The sequence below is a fragment of the Haliotis rufescens genome, unplaced genomic scaffold, assembly GCF_023055435.1.
Source record: "Haliotis rufescens isolate VD_foot unplaced genomic scaffold, xgHalRufe1.0.p SCAF_12, whole genome shotgun sequence".
Taxonomy (NCBI): Eukaryota; Metazoa; Mollusca; class Gastropoda; order Lepetellida; family Haliotidae; genus Haliotis; species Haliotis rufescens.
In genome coordinates this window covers 3109347-3130828 of record NW_025963802.1, presented here as the reverse complement: position 1 = coordinate 3130828, position 21482 = coordinate 3109347, and the positions used below count along the sequence as shown (strand labels likewise).

General features: G+C 40.3%; 1 protein-coding gene across 1 annotated transcript; it reads right to left on the bottom strand.

Moving 5' to 3' along the window:
- Positions 1-2645: 2645 nt before the first annotated feature.
- On the bottom strand, positions 2646-20976 carry LOC124138094 (BRISC complex subunit Abraxas 2-like). The gene is made up of 8 exons (XM_046504623.2): positions 20884-20976; positions 18712-18802; positions 18108-18211; positions 15583-15782; positions 12896-13024; positions 10792-10876; positions 10136-10412; positions 2646-8900 (listed from the first exon to the last, which is right to left on the bottom strand). Exons 1-8 carry the CDS (start codon positions 20953-20955, stop codon positions 8059-8061), a joined length of 1800 nt encoding a protein of 599 aa, XP_046360579.2. The 5' UTR covers positions 20956-20976; the 3' UTR covers positions 2646-8058.
- Positions 20977-21482: the final 506 nt, after the last annotated feature.

The following is a 21482-nucleotide window of genomic DNA, read 5'->3' as shown; positions in this document are numbered from 1 at the left end:
AGCGTTGTCATGCAAAAGTAGAATATCACGTGTTAACATCCCACTGCGTTTCTGGTAAATAGATTTTCGCAATTCTTTCATTACATTAGCATAATACTGTCCATTGATTGTAGTTTTTGGTAGCATGTAATCAATCAGTAATATACCTCTTGCATCCTAATATATGGTGGCCATTACCTTGCCAGCCGATGGTTGAGTGCGAAACTTCCCCGGAGGCCGAGCATTGGGGTGCTTCCATTGCATGGTTTTGAATTTAGTTTCTTGGTCCCAGTGGTGGAACCATGTTTCATCGCCTGTCACAAGACGAGAAAGAAATCCAGCTTCATCAGCAGTATAGAGATCCAGGAAGTCTCGACAACTTTCAGTTCTCTGATGGCGATCTTGAGCTCTGAGGTTTCTAGGTACCCATCTTGCAGATACCTTGGACATACCAAGATGCTCATGAATAATGGTTACAACAGTTCCAACCGATGTTTGAAATTCCCTAGAAAGTTCAGATACTTTCACTCGTCGGTCAGACAAAATTCTTCTTTCTATAGCAGCAATGATTTCCGGTTGGGTGACATCTGAAGGCCTGCCTGACCTTGGGTCATCGTCTATGGACGCCCTACCCCTTTTCAACTGTAGAGACCAACGGCAAACTGTGGAATAGTCAGGAACACCCTTACCCATCACATTACACATGCGATCATGGATCTCTTTTGCTTTGCATCCCTTCTTGATAAGGAACTTTATTACAGCGCGTTGTTCATGTTTGAGAGAATCCATGATTGTGACCACCCCTATGTGAATGAAGCCATTACATCTAACTTATTGTTGTGTCAGGAACTTGTTATGACACGTGTCAACCTGATGTTATGACTAGTGTCACACCTGCCACAAGTTGACATTGTTTGTGTAAACACAAATGCCCAAGTTGCAAAACTTATTGAACGTCCCTCGTATTACCAAAATTCGTTCAAATATATTGTCATTGCATGGAAAACAAAATTACAAATCGTGTTATGTTTGTGCTGTACAGTTGGTGCTGTAAATAGAAGTAGCATGTCATGTGTACATACAGCGATCAAACAGAATTACCGTATTCGACGTAATAAGAGCCCAGGGCTCTCTCAAAATTAGAAATAGGGGGCTCTTATTAGAATATTATTTAAGGATAAATTTCGTGGTTTATGCTGACAGCCTGACATGTTTATATACGACAAATATATTTTTCCAGAATTTAATTGCCCATAATTTAGGGTGCATATAACACACGAGTGCGTATTATACGCGAATAAATAAATCTTGTGTACATTGATCGATCGGAATGGGTGCTAATTCGGATTGTTCACTAGCCAATATATTAGCAAATATCGCTGTAGGCGCTTATTAGAGCGGGGCGCTTATTACGTCGAATACGGTAAAACCCATTCTCAAAACATACATAAGTCAGTGTTGTGGTGTTTCCTTAACCATCATGATGAGCGATGTGAAAGTTCGCACATGCTCTAGTCTGTTCGATGAACACAAATGTCACATGACAGATCATTTACATACGTCTTTCTGACTCACATCGCTTACAACCACGTGATGTCCTGACGATGTCGATGTCGTCCCTTCTGTATAAACTGTCCAGCTAAAGAGAGTGATGGTGACTCTAAATAAGCGAGTCTCGGCCAGGGCGAGCCTGTGTCTGGCACACATTCAGCCATTCTGACACATAGGTGCATTCGTGGGATCTGGCATTCCTCTTTAGGTGTACGAGCGTGGATTTGACTTTACCCTTGACGTGTACGAGCGTGAATTTGACTTTACCCTTGAGATGTACGAGCGTGAATCTGACTTTACCCTTGACGTGTACGAGCGTGAATCTGACTTTACTGGAGGTGTACGAGCGTGAATTTGACTTGACCCTTGACGTGTACGAGCGTGAATCTGACTTTACTGGAGGTGTACGAGCGTGAATTTGACTTGACCCTTGACGTGTACGAGCGTGAATCTGACTTTACTGGAGGTGTACGAGCGTGAATTTGACTTGACCCTTGACGTGTACGAGCGTGAATCTGACTATTCCTTTGAGATGTACGAGCGTGAATCTGACTTTACTGGAGGTGTACGAGCGTGAATCTGACTTTTCATTTAGGTGTAAGAGCGTGAATCTGCCTTTTCCCTTGAGGTGTACGAGCGTGAATTTGCCTTTACCCTTGAGGTATACGAGCGTGAATCTGACTTTACTCTTGATGTGTACGAGCGTGAATCTGACTTTACTCTTAAGCTGTACCAGTAAAATAAACGTTTCTGTTAAGGAGTATATGCGCGAATCTTGCTTACTGTGTATATATTTCCTCTTCAAGGCGTATGAACGTGAATCTGGATTTCCTCGTCTTCATAAGGTGTTCATATGTGAATCTGACTTTCCTCTTAAAGGGTGTACATGCGTGAACCAGCCAGTGGTGTTTATGCGAGAATTAGGTTTTCTTCATAAAAGTGCACATACGTGAATCTAGCTTTCTTCATAAAGGTGTATATATACAGGAACCTAGATTTACAAAGGAAGAACATAGGCGTACATGTTGTCTACTAGTCAAGATGATGGATTGGACATGTAAAAATACCTGACAAGGACTATTCCTCTTGATTTGTGAGATAAAATACAAGGTCGGTTATGTGAAAAACATTTTATTACAGGATAAGAAACTAAGAAATGTTTGGCACAGGCAAATGATACACATGTACACATAAAAAGACTAAATAAGTTATTATACAAGTAGTGTGTAGCAGGAAACTTTTAATCTCATTATTATAAACGTATCTGATGTGTAATAAAACCCAGTTTACATGTCCTTACTGTCTATCAACACCAGTCAACACAGCAGTGCTGCCATGGTTACTGCAACCATAGCAACCAATCTTCACTGTAGCCTTAGGCACAACCATGCAACCCTAGAGTATCAGTTCAAGTCATATTGTCCCAACAACTTGCATCACCTTGGGACAAAGTATTTAACATGACACAATTAGTTCAAAACATGATTACAAATTCTGTGTTCATACCTTGTGAGCAAATCAACATGAACAAGTCGAAGGCTATCTTACTTTCCTTTAATGATGCCATTATGGCCAGGCACAAATATGTTGGTTTTGGGGATTGTTGTTATACTGCACAAAAGAAGTTAAACAACAACTGATTCTTTCATATTACCATAGGAAATATAAAATAATCAGGTGGTCCTTAACATCTCTTGAGTCGTATATTTTTGTGAAAACGCTTATGGTATATTTTTGTGAAAAACGTTTTACAAGGTTTTTTCACTGGTTAATAAATGCCATCAATATCAGTTTGTCCTGTTAATAACACAACCTGGATGGTAAATCAGTGATTGATATTGAGTATGGTCATGTAGCGACAAAAAACATTCAACCCGTCAAATCACCCAGAGTTATTACCACTCAATCCTCATGGGACAAGCATAGGTCACAGAGACCTGTTGTTATCCCGGAATCCCCATGGGGCCTATAACAAGATATTAAGTTGGTCTGATCTTGTTCCTCTTCCATTTATGACATTATATAATATTTTATACATCAAACAAGACACATATATTGGATTTGGACGACAACTGTCACTAAACTTTTACTCTTACAATTTTGCGATATTTAAAATATTTAAACATTCTAAAGGCCTGGATTTATAGACTGCAACAAAACAGGATGTGAAAATATCCATTGGCAGAGGTCTTGGATTGTTATTAACATTTATGATACATGAAACAATTTGTAAGTCTTAACACCAGTACATGATCAGGATCTTTTTCAATCAAACCTGTCAAAAAGGTTTCCTTTGAAGAATAAATTCATAAACCACAATGTTGAGCTCACTAAGCAAATAAAAACATGCACAGATACACTTGTAAAAAAAACCATGACCAGATAATGCCACATTTTATGTCATGAAACAAATATACTGACCAATGAATCTTACACTCACTCACACATTCACACATGGACCAGAAAATACTGGAATTATCAGCTTCAGTTATTATGATGTCCTGCTGGTGAATTCCTTGTCTCCAAGAACTCGCCATTCTGTCCCAGTAAGGACATTGGTGTAACAGTTATATTTTTATTTGTGTTTCAAAACATGAATACAAATGATCATTTTCCTGTTAGATGTAATTTTTGGGTTATAGCTTCAGATGACATTTGCATCTGACAACAAATAATTTGTCCATTAATTCGGGCAAATCTCACCAAGAAGATACACTGATGGGTCCACACAAGGATGTGCATGGTTCATTGATGCTGCCTTTCTAAGCCTGATAAAACATGGTTCTGTGTGTTACTGAAAGAACAGAACTCTTCACTACTTACAGAATACAAGACATTCAACATGTCTTTCTGTTATGGGCAACATTCAACATGTCTTTCTGTTATTGGCAACATTCAACATGTCTTTCTGTTATGGGCAACATTCAACATGTCTTTCTGTTACTGGCAACATTCAACATGTCTTTCTGTTATGGGCAACATTCAACATGTCTTTCTGTTATGGGCAACATTCAACATGTCTTTCTGTTACTGGCAACATTCAACATGTCTTTCTGTTATGGGCAACATTCTCTCTCAACATGTCTTTCTTTTATTGACAACATTCAACATGTATTTGTTATGTGCAACATTCAACAAGTCTTTCTGTTATGTGCAACATTCAACATGTCTTTCTGTTATGGGCAACATTCAACATGTCTTTCTGTTATTGGCAACATTCAACATGTCTTTCTGTTACGGGCAACATTCAACATGTCTTTCTGTTATGGGCAACATTCAACATGTCTTTCTGTTATGGGTAACATTCAACATGTCTTTCTGTTACTGGCAACATTCAACATGTCTTTCTGTTATGGGCAACATTCTCTCTCAACATGTCTTTCTTTTATTGACAACATTCAACATGTCTTTCTGTTACGGGCAACATTCAAAATGTCTTTCTGTTACGGGCAACATTCAACATGTCTTTCTGTAACTGGCAACATTCAACATGTCTTTGTTATGTGCAACATTCAACATGTCTTTCTGTTATGTGCAACATTCAACATGTCTTTCTGTTATGGGCAACATTCAACATGTCTTTCAACTTACCAAGGTTTTAGGTAGCATTCATCAGATGTTATACTACCATGGTTATGTGTAGCATTCAACATGTTTCCAAAAATTATCAATGAAACAAGTAGCATTTTTTCCAACAAGTAATATTTAGCGTGTTTCAAATTATCATAATCACAGCTAGCAAATTTAACAAGTCTTTCTGTAGACAAGGATGTCTTAAAGATTACAGGTAGCATCAACATGTCCTTTTGTTTACAGGTATAAAATAAACTTACCGTTTGATACCTATAATATATTATGTGGTATCAAACACAAAAGGGTGAGGTTTCAAATTCCTCATTCCGAAAAGCCAAATCAACGATAACTTCCCTCAAACTTCACAACACATTAGGTTCCTCTCCCTTCTATCATGAGATGAAACGCAAAGTCTGTTAATAAGTAATGTGGCACTTGTTGAGTAGGCTGCTATTGCAATTACTTCTTTAAGTGGCATTTAGAAGTTGGCATGATGAACAAGGGATATAGTTTCATGGATATACAACCTCTGTATAACAATGACTGCCATGTTTCTGTGTAGATATTGCAAATAATTTCCGTGAGTGGTGAGTAATGTGGTTTTACGCCGTTTTTAGCAATATTCCAGCAATATCACGACGGGGGGACACCAGCAATGGGCTTCACACATTGTACTCATGTTGGGAATCGAACCCGTGTCTTCGGCATGACAAGCGAACGCTTAAACCACTAGGCTACCAGACTGCCTCAATAATTTCTGTGTCAACTTAGAGACTTGTCATCATCATTATTGCAGGAATAAAATTATACATGGACTATTGAATGATTACTAGTCCACATGTAACATTGCTAGCCCTGGGATAACAAGCCAGGTGGTTTTCAATGCTCGGGACTCTCCCATGATGCCCTGTTGATATTAATGACATATATCGAGGGGTGGTGGTAACACACAATATGCCACTCTATGGAAATATTGACAATGAATTTATTTCATGTGCTGGACTGATTGATGCAACAGTGCATCATAGTTTTTAAGTGAGTGAGGTTTAATGCGCTTTTGACATTATTTCCTTTCAATTACAATGAGTCAGCTTAATGTGTGAGGTAAGCCCAAATTCACGCAGAATGATGCCACAATACTGAAACTCTCATGACCAGGGTCATTGGCAGAACTAAGGGATGTAACTCTGCATAGTGGCATAGTCGCCTTTTACGGCAAGCATGGGTTGCTGAAGACCTATTCTACCCCCAATCTTCATGGGTCCCCTGTATCAACACACCATACTCATATCATTATTATTCGCTAGAACATGACTCAGGCATACTGGCAGTAAAAGTTTGATGAAAGTTAGATAACTAAAAGTTACGATATGAAGATCTCAATTGGAGAAATGCATCACTCCATGAAGGACAGTCAAACAGGAAATCATTTTTTTTATGAACATGTCTCTGAGCATGTTGAGTGGAATTTCATTCCTTGATCCCCACTTGTGATGAAGGTGATACAAATTGACATCGCATCAGCGCCAAAAATTGAACTGTGTACCGAAAAGAATAATTATTGCTTGGCACTGGTAATACACAAGAAACCAATCACTTGTTGAGGTATGTGATAACATTCATGTCAGTACAGTTAAAATACTTCTGATCTTGAGTGTCCTTGATCTTCCTGAAGTGCCATGTGACCAATCTTGACCATACTTCTTGGCATCTTCCTGAGGCAAGGGTGTTAACTGACCATAAAAGGCCAGTTTCCACCCTTGCCAAACTATGCTGGAATTCCGGAGATACATTTTGGGAGTCCCTGCATTGTCCAATCAAAATTGGGTAACGAACAAGACATCTGGTTTGCAAACAAGATAGATTTCAACATGCAGATCTTAGTCCATTGCAGAATTTGCAAAGCATGTGTACTGTCAACTGGGCATCGACAGATTTGTGCAAATCTTTTCATGTTCTTAATCAATGATTAAGTCACCTCACGGGGTAAGACCCGGTTTATAACAAAATAGATCTTGATTATCGATCAGATGGTCTTCCTTTGCGCCACCATCTTGTTTAAAGCAAATGCATCTGATATGAGAGATGGAATCTGATTTGTCAACAGGGACATTGATCGATGCTATGATCGATACTGGAAATTCCAGCCTGGTACAACAAGGGTGAAAACTTGACTTTCATAGTCAGTTAACGCCCTTGCCTCAGGAAGATGACCTCTTGGACTACCAGGCGTTGTTAACAACCGACCCGTCCTGGTCCCGCTGACTGTAACTACAATACCTTAACATAGACCTACAGGTCCTTGAGGTTAGCTCTTGGGGTCACTAAATATTAGTTCTAACACTAGAGTTATGATGCGGACCCCTTGATTTTAATGCTAGTATTATTGTATGAAGCTTGATTGCTTCATGAAACCAGACACAGGCAAGGTTATGTTGGTTTCAGTATGTGATTCTCCTTGCGAGACTTTCAATGGAATTTGAATGTCCACTATGTCATCCACAGAACAATAACCACTGCATGATGAGAACATAGACAAAAAGCACGATGTCTGTAAATGTCAAGAAATGCTAGTCCAACATATTTTCTTGTTTCATGAGCCTGCCTTAAGTTAAAAAATAATAAAATAATAATGCCAAGTTGGACAAAAAATATGCTTCTTTGGGAGATCATTCTGTGTGGTTTTCATTGTTTTAATGTCAATTGGAAATTAACATCCAATCAAACCAAAAAACAGTTTTCCAATACTTCCTGCCTCCTGAATCTTGGCATGAATCTCTCATATGAATGAAAATATATTGGGCCGGCCTGATTGAAAGATAACAATTACCTTGCCTGTGCACTGAAAAGACAACCCTTAAAGCAGACATTAGCCACACTCTACAGACTGGGGGAGTAAAAATATAACACTTCTTATACCATGGAATGAGCAGAATTAGCCTGAATCCAAAACACCTAAAACACAGGAGATGAGGACACTTTTGAGTCATCGAGCACACTCCCGCTGTCTGTTCCATTCTCACATGTGGTCTTTCTAGCAGGGGCTCTACAGTGACTTGGACTAGCAGACTTTGTCCTAGTCACATTCGGAATACTTGTCCCTAATCTCTGGCTTCCTGAAGGACTTTCACGTGACCTTGCCCTCACACCCTGACCTGGCCTTGACCTCACTCGTTGAGGTCTTGACCTTTCACCTTTGACTTCTGCTGCTGAAGCACCAGTAACAGTGGTTGTTTTAGCTGGCTGTCGAATTCTCGGAGATGGGGACCCTACCCTGGCAGTCGATCCACTTGTTTCTCCCATTTCGGCTTTCCGCGACCTTGCAGCTTGGGCCTCAGCTCGTGAATGCGGCCTCCGAGCAACGGTAACATTTGAACTGTTTGTATTAAGACTAGCCTCTCGTTTCACAGTTGGCTTACCAACTTCATGACTGCCTGGTTTGCTAGTTGAAGGCTCTACTTGCTCTATTTCTTTTTCTAAAATATTGTTCACAAATGAAAAGGCATCTTTTGATTGACCGCTGTCTGAGTCTTTCTTTGTGGTCTCTCCAGTAGAAGCTTGTGTCTGTCCCTGTTGAGGGGTTTCTAGTTGGGCACTCTCATCAGCACCATCCGACTTGGCTTTCCTCGACCGGGTCCGCTGCACCTGTCCTCTGCTCGCATCAACGTCCATGCTGTCATTATTAAAAGGCTGTAAGATTGCACTATCAACTCTGATTTCCTGCTCCTTCTCTTCCAGGTCAAGCAAGCAGATTTCGGGACTTCGTTTTGTGGCCTCGGGCCGATCTGTTTCATCATCTGTAACAAGAGGGATTGAGTGAGTAGCGTTAATAACACTTTCAACCATTAGGCTAGAAATATCATTCGTCACCACTCACCCCTTTCCGTAACCTGCAAGAAGACTCGTCTCTCTATCCATGAATGTTATGTGCAAAAATATGACAAACCCCTCGAAATATGGGTAAGACTACAAGTACTTCAGTCAAAGAATCTCTCATGAATAATTTTTTATTTTACTTGTGTCTTCCATCTAAAAATATACCTAAGATACAGTTAAATGTGTTCAATCATACAGTATAAATTCTTAAAGTCCCAATGTGTTTTAATAGCATCTGGACGATATATGTCATGGGGTAAATATACGTGAATCATTATTCAACAAGTTGACAATTCTTTTAACAATGCCCGTTTGTGCCTAGTCGGTTCCCAGTCGCAAAAATGGCCATGAGAGAGGCACGAACTTGTCACGAAATAACACGAGTTGGTCACAAATGTAGCACATGTGAGTTTCTTGATCACAAATTGAGACGAGCTCAGTCAATCTTTTGTTGGAACATCTTCAAAATGAACATGTGTTGTGTCAAATGCAATAGATGTCATACATTATTTGGGACAATGCACCAATATGATGTTGCTACTGTATGAAATCGTGGTGTATGGGTGTACAGGTATATGTGTCATCAGCCACTTCCCCACAAAAAAGACAATGAAAAAAATCGGTGTTCACTCAAACGTAGCAAGTAGTAAAAATTATAATCAGCATGATTGAACAGTGAGTGAGTGAGTGTGTGTGTTGGGTTTATCGCCGATTTGAACAGAATTCTAGTTATATTAGTTATATATATGTTGGAGGAAAAAATTGCTTGATGGGCATTACTTAGAAGTTGACGGATGACAAGGTAGACACAATTTTATGGATAACAACATCGCTTTTTACAGTATTAAAGAAGTTGTTATCCATAAAATTGTGTCTACCATGTGCCCGAAATAATGCAGGTCTCAGACGTTTACCACTTCGGTGAAACCCACGGGCATGGGTATGGTGCTGACAAACCTAGAAACATAATAAACATAATAAAGTGCGAACTGGGTACCGAACCCACAATCATTGGTTTCTGGCATGCCCAAGGGACGCAACTCTGCAAAGTGACTCGCGGCACCTTAGACGAAAAATACTGAAAAATAAGGTCCCCAATATCTGTATCTGTATTGCATATCAGGTCCGAAAAATATTTTCAATAGAATGTACTTGCCTTCAATGCTGATCTGCCTGGGTCTGCGGCTGGTCTCGCTGATACTGACTCTCAGTCTGTGTTCACTACGACCTGTGTTCAGCTTGAAGGCCTGGGCTGCCACTGGGCTGACAGGGGAGACAACTTCTGCTGGCGTGGGACTTGGGGGTTTCTGTGCAGCTTTTCTCTCCGCTTTCATCTTCTCCTCTTGTTCCAGGAGTCGGTATGACATCAGTTTGACTTCTTCCTCCAGAGTTGACAGGCTCTCCTCACTCTTCTCCACCTCCTGCGAAAGCCCCTGTGGAAGGAGGGAGGATATGAAAGAGAAAAATTTGGTTTTGATGAATCAGTTTTCGTCTCCTGCTCCATACAATCCATTCTTATCATACGGGCCTATTACCCTTGTATCATGATGATCAGCAAATGAGTAGACAGAAATGAATTATACTCGAGAAAGACTTCCAAGCAGTGGCAAAATTCACGGTCTAAGAAGCAGCAATTGATCCTTCATCATAACCTGCGAATACTTCATCATCCAGGTTATCATAGTGATTGAATTCTAAAGTCACTAGGTTGGGAGGGTGGGTGGTGGAGGAGGGTGGTGGTTAAAAGAGGGAGAGGGGAGGAGAAAGAGGAGATACAACAACAATCCACACAATGTGTGGAGGGGGACATACCTGTAGTCTTGTGTGGAGGCTTGTAGACATTCCCTGAATCTTGTTGATCTCCAACATGGCACCAGAACCAGACACAAACTCACCCCTATGTACAGGAAACAACAGATGACATGTTACCCTCACAACTAATCATGTGGATTGTCAGTTAGGGTTGGAAATTGGCACTAGTCCTATAGTCCTTGCCAAACTGTCCAATGGTAAAGGTATCATAAGGACTAGTAGAAAATTGTCATTTTTAAGGGTTTTGCTACATGTTATCATTATAAGGACTAGTGGACGAAAACTGTTAGTTTCTAACGCTGGTTACCCTCACAACTAATCATGTGGATTGTCAGTTACATCTGTTAGAATGTTTTCCACATGCAGGGTTTTACTGGATGTATACATAACATTGCTTCCTCCACACCAAGTACCTACATTATATGTAAATTGAGAATGGACGCAATTAATATGCACTGCAAGACCCACTAGAAGCAAAAATATATATCTGTATGTTTGTTTGTTGTTTAACAGGGCACTCAGCAATATTCCATCTACATGACGGCAGAATGTCTGTTTGAATCCCCAAAATGAATTGAAGCAGATGCATGTTGAATAAGGGTTTCAGATCCATTCACTTTCAAGAATATTGACCATATGTCATCCAAAATGCCCCTAAGATCACCGGTAGAAACTAATGTTTTTAGTCCACTAGTCCTTATAGTGATAACATATAGCAAAACCCTTATAAACGGCAAATTTCTACTTGTCCTTATGATACCTTAACTATTGGCCAGTTTGGAAAGGACTACAGGACTAGTGCCAACTTCTTACACTGAAGTATATTCAAGATTGTTTTCAAATTTGGTATTGATATACAAGAATATACCAGCAAGTGTGGATGAAATCATGAATGTGTCCAAATGGAATTTGATCAGATCAGAAATGCATGACACTTCAAACTGTCTATGTCTGGTCTATGTCCAAACAAGTTTCACTTCACACCAGGAGAGCTATAAAGTATAATCAACTCTTGGAAGTCATGCAACCCGCCTGTAGGTGAGATGATTACCATCAGACCCACTCATAGTTTGAGTGAAAGAGTGAGTCGGACTTAATGCAGCTTTATCATGTATATTTCAGCATTTCAGTCATAAGGCATGTATGCACAGAGTTGGATGAAGGCCTAAACTCAATCACCTAGTAGAGTGAGTGAGTTGGCCTTAACACCCCTTTGAACAGTATTCCAGTTATATCGTGGCGTGTCAGCTTAATGTGGGTGGAAAGCCAAAAATGATGCAGGTCTCGGGCATTTACCACTTTGGTAACTAGAAACATAATCCGGGTGAACTGCTGTTTAAACACACAATACATTCCAAAAATACCGACATACTGCATTTTTCAAAATCACGCATATTTTTATCTTGTTGGCAAATAATATGTTATAATGTATCTATTCTGGATGCTTTGAGACCAAAGCAACATTCATCAAAATGGTCAACGACTTCGAAGTAGTAACAAATGTGGGGGAGGGGGAAATGCCTGATGTATTGGTCCATTTGGGTTATTTTTATTCAGGTCTTATTCATAACAAATTACAAATGAAAAGAACACATGCAAAATATCAGATATATTGAGGTACGAATTGCAATACATAAATAATTATTGCAATAAATTCCAATATGAAAGTCAGGCCATTACCCATGACTCTGGGTACCTGGGCATGACCCTGGGCACAAAATCAAATATCCAAATGTACTTCCTTGGGTCCTCTCGAAATATACTGTGAACTATATCAAATGTGTTGGTTGGTTGGTTTGTTGTTTAACGCCGCACTCAGCAATATTCCAGCTATATGACGGTGGTCTGTAAATAATAGAGTCTGGACCAGACAATCCAGTGATTAATATCATGAGCATCGATCCACGCAATTGGGATCGATGACATGCATCAACCAAGTCAGCAAGCCTGACCACCCGATCCCGTTAGTCGCCTTTTACGACAAGCATAATCACTTTTTACGGCAAGCATGGGTTGCTGGAGACCTATTCTACCCCGGAATCTTCACGGGTCATATCAAATGTGTGGTTAGTGGTCACGCAAGTATTTGGGGAAGGGGTCTTACTGGAACTGGTTAATAACTGTGGTGAGAGAGCCCCCCTGGGGGTTGACGGTCAGGTTGCCTCGAGTCTTGTACTCTGTGTGCGTGGTGTCTCCCAAGTTGATCACTCTCATCGCAACCTTCTGGAATTTACTGTAACAGAACAAGTGCTTGAGATCACTTTTTATTATCAGATTGTTTGTTTGTTTGTTGTTTAACGCAGCACTCAGCAATATTCCAGCTATATGATGCTGTCTGTAAATAATCGAGTCTGGACCAGACAATCCAGTGATTGACATCATGAGCATCGATCTACGCAATGTGGATACGATGACATGCATCATCCAAGTCAGCAAGCCTGACCACCTGATCCTGTTAGCACCTCTTATGACATGCATAGTCGCCTGTTACGGCAAAAATGGGTTGCTGAAGACCTATTCTACCCCGGATCTTCACATGGTCTTTTATTATCAATATAGGCAAGACCTAATGTATGCTGTAATCAAACCAACAGCACAATAAAGTCCTCAGTAATACAGTAATCAAAGTAACCGGAGCAACAACAGGTGTCACTAATGGGTCTTCAGAAAAAAAGTAGGGCTGGCTAAAATTATCATCGATGGGAAGAAATATTAACAATTATCGATATGAAATTGTTGTCAGCTGTAATAACTTACATAAACTATAGCAATGAAATAATGGTTAGATTTACTAAACAGACTTGTCATTGTCAATCATGTCAATTGTCGAGGATGGTTTGTTTGTTTGTTTGTTGTTTAACGCCGCACTCAGCAATATTCCAGCTATATGACGGCAGTCTGTAAATAATCGAGTCTGGACCAGACAATCCAGTGATTAATATCATGAGCATCGATCCACGCAATTGGGATCAATGACATGCATCAACCAAGTCAGCGAGCCTGACCACCCGATCCCGTTAGTCGCCTTTTACGACAAGCATAGTCGCCTTTTACGGCAAGTATGGGTTGCTGAAGACCTATTCTACCCCAGAATCTTCACGGGTTTTGTCGAGTGGAAATCTACTGTATTTGTTATATGTCAAATGTCCACAAACTAATCCATGCTTACCGGGGTAAATGTGACACAGCTCACCAGTGGCTTCAAATATGTTGATTTATTTCAAGAGTTTCTGGCACATTTGCTCAAAGTTACTTCTCTGATACTTATTGATAATTGATCAATATTTAGTTAGCGATTATTGATCTCTATGATCTATATCGATAGCCAGCCTTAGAAACAAGATACAATGATTCAAAATAAGAACTCTACTGTTCTCAATTATCCAGTGTAATAAATCTCAATTCTATTTTGACAAATACCCTGGACCCATTCGTCACCATAGAATCGTCTCGACTCAGGTTTAAATGACACAATGACAAAAATAGCCAATGAGACTGTTCTTTCATGATAGAAGGTGAAATGGAGTTTAACATCGCATTCAAGATTATTACACTTATATAGCAACTTGCATGCACGTGTGTGTCTGTGTGTGGGTGGCTGCTTGTACTAGTCCGGACGGATGCCGATTTATAGTGCTAGCACACTGAATTACCATGCCGCAGTTTAACATGAATACCCCACTCAGACACAGTATACTGACTCCAAGCCGACCAGTCTTTGTTTTAGTCCCTTAATGCCGAGCGCCAGACAGGGTAACAACAAGTACCATCTTTTAACGTCTTTTGGTATGACGCGGTCGGGGATCAAACCTCGATACCTTCCGCTCTCCGGGCGGACGCTCTACCACTAGACCACGGAGGCGGTCTTTCATGATAGAAACAAGTGGGAGATATCCCACATCTTGACTCACATACATCCAGAAACATCTTGTGGTGTCAGGACTTTAGACGTTATCGTCTCCCATCCCACCTGCTAATTTTTTTATACAAGAGATGAAGGTGTGAACGAGTCCAAAGTATACAACAACATAGAAAGGATAATTGGGGATGAATGAGTGAGTGAGTATGGTTTTACGCTGATGTTAGCAATATTCCAGAAACATCACGGCGGGGGACACCAGAAATGGGCTTCACACATTGTACCCATGTCAGAAATTGAACTCGGGTCTTCGGCGTTACGATCGAACGCTTTAACCACTAAGCATCTTCCCAAGCAAGAGAGTTAACTGACTATAAAAGTTCAGTTTTCACCCTTGCCGAACTAGGCTGGTATTATGGAGTTACATTTTGGCTGGACTAACGAGTCTATGCATAGTCCAATCAAAATCGCGCACCGAAATCGAAATCCGGTTCGTAAACTGTCGTGCAGATTTCGGTCGATTGCAGGATTTGCAAAGCATGTGCTCCGCCAACTCGTTGTCAGCAGATATTTTCCAAATCTTTTCATGTTTTTAATCAAGGTGCTCACGTGATTTGATGCATTTCGCTATGTAAAACCCGTCTTATCACAATATAGATCTTGATTATTGATCAGATCGTCCTGACCGGGCGCCACCATTTTGTGTGAAGCAAACACAAGTGATACGAGAGGTGAAATCTGATTGGTCCATAGGAGAGGCTTAGAAGAGACATAACTGGTAATAGCCACTGGTGGCGCTACGATCGAGCCCAGTATTTCCAGCTTAGTTCGGCAAGGGTGGAAACTGGACTTTTAAAGTCAGTTAACACCTCTTGCCTCGGGAAGATGACCACAAAGCTACCCGACCGTAATTGGGGGTGAAGTCGACTTACCCATTGTGGTTACGAAGTAGGGCATGATCGAAAGTGTGGGTGGCCTTATTGTAGGACAGGGAGGTGGAGCACAGGAGGAAGAGAAAGTTGCTGTTTTCCTGCACTGGCAGACTCTCGATCAAGTTACGATGCAGGTTAGTTTCTCTCAGTGACGGACGTAGGGTTGAATTCCGGCGAAACTTGTACCAACCAATCAAATCCTGGAACAAAAGCAAGCAATTTATTTTAAAATTACTTCAATATTTAGTGTTTATGGAGGCATAAATACTGGTGTGCAAACTGTGTAAATCTGCATAGTGAATTTACTTAAAGGGTGCCCATTGAGGTTTAGGTTTACGCCCAAACAAACGCAGAAAAACATATTAAATTCAATTCTCATAAATAAACATAATTCACAGTTTGCTTATTTAATCATTAATACAACAATCGTTCACATCAATACGAAATCTCTTTACCATTGACTCAACACAGATCTGATGACACCCCATTACGGGTCACATCAAAATAACCTTTCATGAACATTGATCGACCAATGAAATGACTAACATGAAGTTGACACTAGACAATCAGAAAGCAGTTTTCTCGGGCTTTACGGTGTTTGTTTAAAACTTGTGACTTTATATTCAATGAAAATTTGAAAATTGAACAAAACAAAATTCTGGAATGTCTAAAAGATGGTCGATACTAAATGGCAGTTTCCCACCAGCTATCGAAAGTCTTGTTTCAAATCTGTACCCCTTTGAAGCGAGAGATAGTCCTCCCGTAACTGTCATTCAGAAAACCCAGTGTAAACAATTTCGAGGTTGCATGGTAAGAAAACACATTCTGACTGTCACTTTTCCGATCTGGTAAGTGATGTTCTGATTGGTCAAATGAAAGACCGTTCTGACGTGACCCATAATGGGATGTCCTTAGATTTATTTTAGCTATATCAAGAACTAGGATCTGATTTTAATGAGATTGGGAATATGCTTGCTGAGCACTCAAATGCAATGGAATCACTTGCAATTTATATATTTGGTACAGGCATATAATAGCATCTCCTCTTATGACTTGTCTTGTAGCCATTTTGAATGTTACATGATCTTGTTCATAAAATATTCGTATTGATCTTTTTCTGATTTGGTATTATTACAAGAAAGTTATTTATTCAGAGTAAACTTATGTAAACATGGTTAAAGCAGACCTTACAGCTGTGAATTCATTGACCGCCTTATGGAGGATTTGTATAGTTTTAAGCCACATTCTAACAATATGAGGGCAGGTGACACAATATGAGGGCAAGTGACACAATATGAGGGCAGGTGACACAATATGAGGGCAGGTGACACAATATGAGGGCAAGTGACACAATATGAGGGCAAGTGACACAATATGTGGGCAGGTGACACAATATGAGGGTAGGTGACACAATATGTGGGCAGGTGACACAATATGAGGGCAGGTGACACAATATGAGGGCAGGTGACACAATATGTGGGCAGGTGACACAATATGAGGGTAGGTGACACAATATGAGGGCAGGTGACACAATATGAGGGCAAGTGACACAATATGAGGGCAGGTGACAATATGAGGGTAGGTGACACAATATGAGAGCAAGTGACACAATATGAGGGCAGGTGACACAATATGAGGGCAGGTGACACAATATGAGAGCAAGTGACACAATATCAGGGCAGGTGACACAATATATGAGGGCAGGTGACACAATATGAGGGCAAGTGAAACAATATGAGGGTAGGTGACACAATATGAGGGCAGGTGACACAATATGAGGGTAGGTGACACAATATGAGGGTAGGTGACGCAATATGAGAGCAAGTGACACAATATCAGGGCAGGTGACACAATATGAGGGTAGGTGACACAATATGAGGGAAGGTGACACAATATGAGGGCAAGTGACACAATATGAGGGCAGGTGACACAATATGAGGGTAGGTGACACAATATGAGGGCAGGTGATACAATATGAGGGTAGGTGACACAATATGAGGGTAGGTGACGCAATATGAGAGCAAGTGACACAATATGAGGGCAGGTGACACAATATGAGGGTAGGTGACACAATATGAGGGAAGGTGACTCAATATGAGGGCAAGTGACACAATATGAGGGTAGGTGACAATATGAGGGAAGGTGACACAATATGAGGGCAGGTGACACAATATGAGGGCAGGTGACACAATATGAGGGCAGGTGACACAATATGAGGGCAAGTGACACAATATGAGGTTAGGTGACAGTATGAGGGTAAGTGACACAATAATAGGGCAAGTGACACAATATGAGGTTAGGTGACAGTATGAGGGTAGGTGACACAATATGAGGGCAAATGACACAATATGAGGGCAGGTGACAGTATGAGGGTAGGTGACACAATATGAGGGCAGGTGACACAACAATTGGCTTCACAATTTTACCCATGTGGGGATTTGAACTCAGTCTTCATTGTGATGAGTGAACATTTTAACCATATGATTACTCCACCACCCCATTCTATATGGATTATACCTTCTTACCTGGTGTTTGCCCTGCAAGAGCGTCATTGCTTTGGTCGGATCCACTCGTCCGGCTGAGTTGTAAAGTCGGTCCTCATTGGGCCAAGGCAAGTAGGAATAGACATCTGTGCAACAACAAGGTAAGATGAGAGAGGGCATACATCTTAATACATATACACCATCATTAGCATCCTTCTTAACCTGTTCATTGCAAGATACACGTTTTGCATCAAGTGCATGAATAGTGAGGGAGTATGATTTTACGCCACTTAATATTCCAGCATGGGCTTCACACTCATTGTACCCATGTGTGGATTCGAACCTGGGTCTTCGAAGTGATGAGCGAACACTTTAACCACTAGGCTACCCCACTACCTCTGTGCATGATAAGACAGTATTGATTTTATATTTATACCATAAACATCCAGCATTTTGTGCTGGCGATTAGGTGCCTCACTCTGGAAGTGTGGGTTCGAATCCCGGGAGGGATTCAAACCAAATAAGTACAAGAATCTGTACTTTACAAAGAAAGTGTTATCCCAAATATAACATTTGACCACTTTCTTAATGGCATTGTGTTCATAATCTATGATATTTCCAATTACTCAATTGATAGAAATCTTACATATGACAGTTTCCACTTTGCAGTTGCTGATCTGGGAGTCACTAATCTTATCTTGAACATGGTTGACAATCTTCCCTAAAAGATAACCTTCCTGAAAAAACAAACAACAGTACATGTGTTTATTCTCTCTATATTGCATGCATAGCATATGCCATTTGAACAAACATTTGGCAGGGTTACGGAATTCAAAGTCAAGAAACAAGAAACCACCCCACCACACAAAATAGTTAAAATAGTCATGGGGTCAGAGGAAAAGGTTACCATGGTTACTTGGGCTTAAAGACAAGGCCACTGGGATAATCAGAACAAGGAAGAGTTTGATGCAATGGCTTACAAAATGCCTTTTCTTATCACAGTATCAAAATATTTTCGTGTACATTCTAAGTGGTTGTCCCTTTAAACCTCTAAAATAATATTATCAGCTAATGTGTGCATGTTTTCATAAGAAGAATTAATGAAAGCATTGTGCTTTGGATAATAAACATAAATACCACTGTCAAGTTTTGCAATGCTTTGTTTGTTTGTTGTTTAATGCTGCACTGCGCAATGTTCCAGCTATTTGACGGCAGTCTGTTATTAATCAAATCTGGACCAGACAATCCAGTGATTGACATCATGAGCGTCAATCTACGCAATTGGGATATGATGACATGCATCAACCAAGTCAGGGAGCCTGATCAGCCGATCCTGTTAGTTGCCTTGCTATGACAAAGATGAGGTGAGGAGAAATTGGGTTTAACGTCGCGTCCAAGATTATTGCACTTATATAGCGACATGCATGCACGTGTATGTGTGTGTGTGGCTGCTTGTACTAGTCCGGACTGATGCCGATTTATAGTGCTAGCTCACTGAGATACCATGCCGCAGTTTAACATGAATACCCAACTCAGACACAGTATACTGACTCCAAGCCGACCAGTCCTTGTTTTAGCCCCTTAATGTCGAGCGCCAGACAGGGTAACAACAAGTACCATCTTTTAACGTCTTTTGGTATGACGCGGCCGGGGATCAAACCCCGGACCTTCCGCTCTCCGGGCGGACGCTCTACCACAAGACCACCGAGGCGGCACATGACAAAGATGAGTTGCTGAAGACCAATTCTAATCCGGATCTTCATAATGCAATACTAATGGACATGCAATGAACATTTTCTCAAACCCTACTTTCTGTAATCTCGAAATTAATTGGTAGTTTTCTTTATAAGCCAGACACCATTTTCACTAAGACCCGATTCAGTAATGCCAAAAAAGTCTGAAAACTCTTAACTGAAACACAATGACATTTGCCGGGCAACCGTTAAAAATAACAAATTATGAATCTGAGTACACATATTCAGTGAAACAGGCAATAATCTATATTATTCGATATTCAAATGCAGTAATTGTACATCATAAAGCTCTGAAAAGCAATGTACTTGCAATGTTAGACACAGACACTAGTCTGTTAGTCCCGAGACTAGTGAACATCTGGAAGCAATTACTTGTTTTACCCATAATCAAAAATGTTATTAGTCAACATTGAAATGTGGAATATTTGGCATTTGACTTCAGGGTTAGCAATTGGCACTAGTCCTATAGTCCTTGCCAAAGTGCCCAATAGTAAAGGTATCCTAAAGACTAGTAGAATTTTGCCATTTTTAAAGGTTTTGCTATATGCTATCATTATAAGGACTAGTGGACTGAAACTGTTAGTTTCTACCGCTGGTCGATGGTGGCTACCCCTGACCATTTATTTTACTATTATAGGATGCAGCCATGTGTGAACCATGTTATTTGATTTATTATATGGTTTAGAACACACTGGCGTTCCATAAAGTATGATCTGATCAATGTTTTATCAGATACGATGACTCAGTGTCACACCTCCCGTAATATTGACGACATACAGGTCTTCAGCTTAACAAAATACGTAGTTTCATAGAGAAAGTAATAAACTAGTATTAACTATTATTCCAGTGTGTTGTTGACCTGTGGCCTGTATGGAATATAAACTGCATGTCATCACCATGATTCACATTATTTCAGTTCTAAATATAGGATAACTTACATCTACATTTCTACTTTGCTAAACACATTGAAATTACAGAAAAATCGGCATTACGAGTATGTTTACTTAATGGATACATTACTACTGGTGGTGTGCAGTATTATAAAACGGAAGTCATGTTCATACTTGATCCCCGGGACTGTTTATTTGATCGTAGAAGAGGGAAGACAAAACAGTCCCACTGACACTCGCCGCCATTTTCCCCCCGACTGATTCTACTTCCGGTTTCATTGCATTAGCCAGTCAGAACTTCGACAGCTGCACATACATATCTCCGAGTGTATGCTCCGATTTAAAGTCGGGCGTAGTTGTCCGAGAGGATCCGAATGTATTACCGAGTGCCTTTCTGTTTACAGGAAGTAAAAGTGACGTACTTCTATCAATGTCAACACTAATATGAAATGCTTGATATTTGCTGGAATTATCTTGTACGCAGAAGCCGTAATAGTTTCTATGTTTCATACGTCCACATGACAATCACATAGAATCTGCTTTTTACATCAAACGTATATGCAATCAAAGTTAGGAATCAAAGATGAGAATCGTGCTGTATCGTCCAACAGAAGCACCAACACCCAATAAACCCAAGCATGTCCTAAATCGGTATAAGGTGAAATGTATTGGTTATAGTATTAAACCAAGACCTATTCACGTTTGAACTGAAATCCAGCTTTCACAATGAATAGATAGTTAATTTGGCACTGGACACAAACTCTATCCTCGGT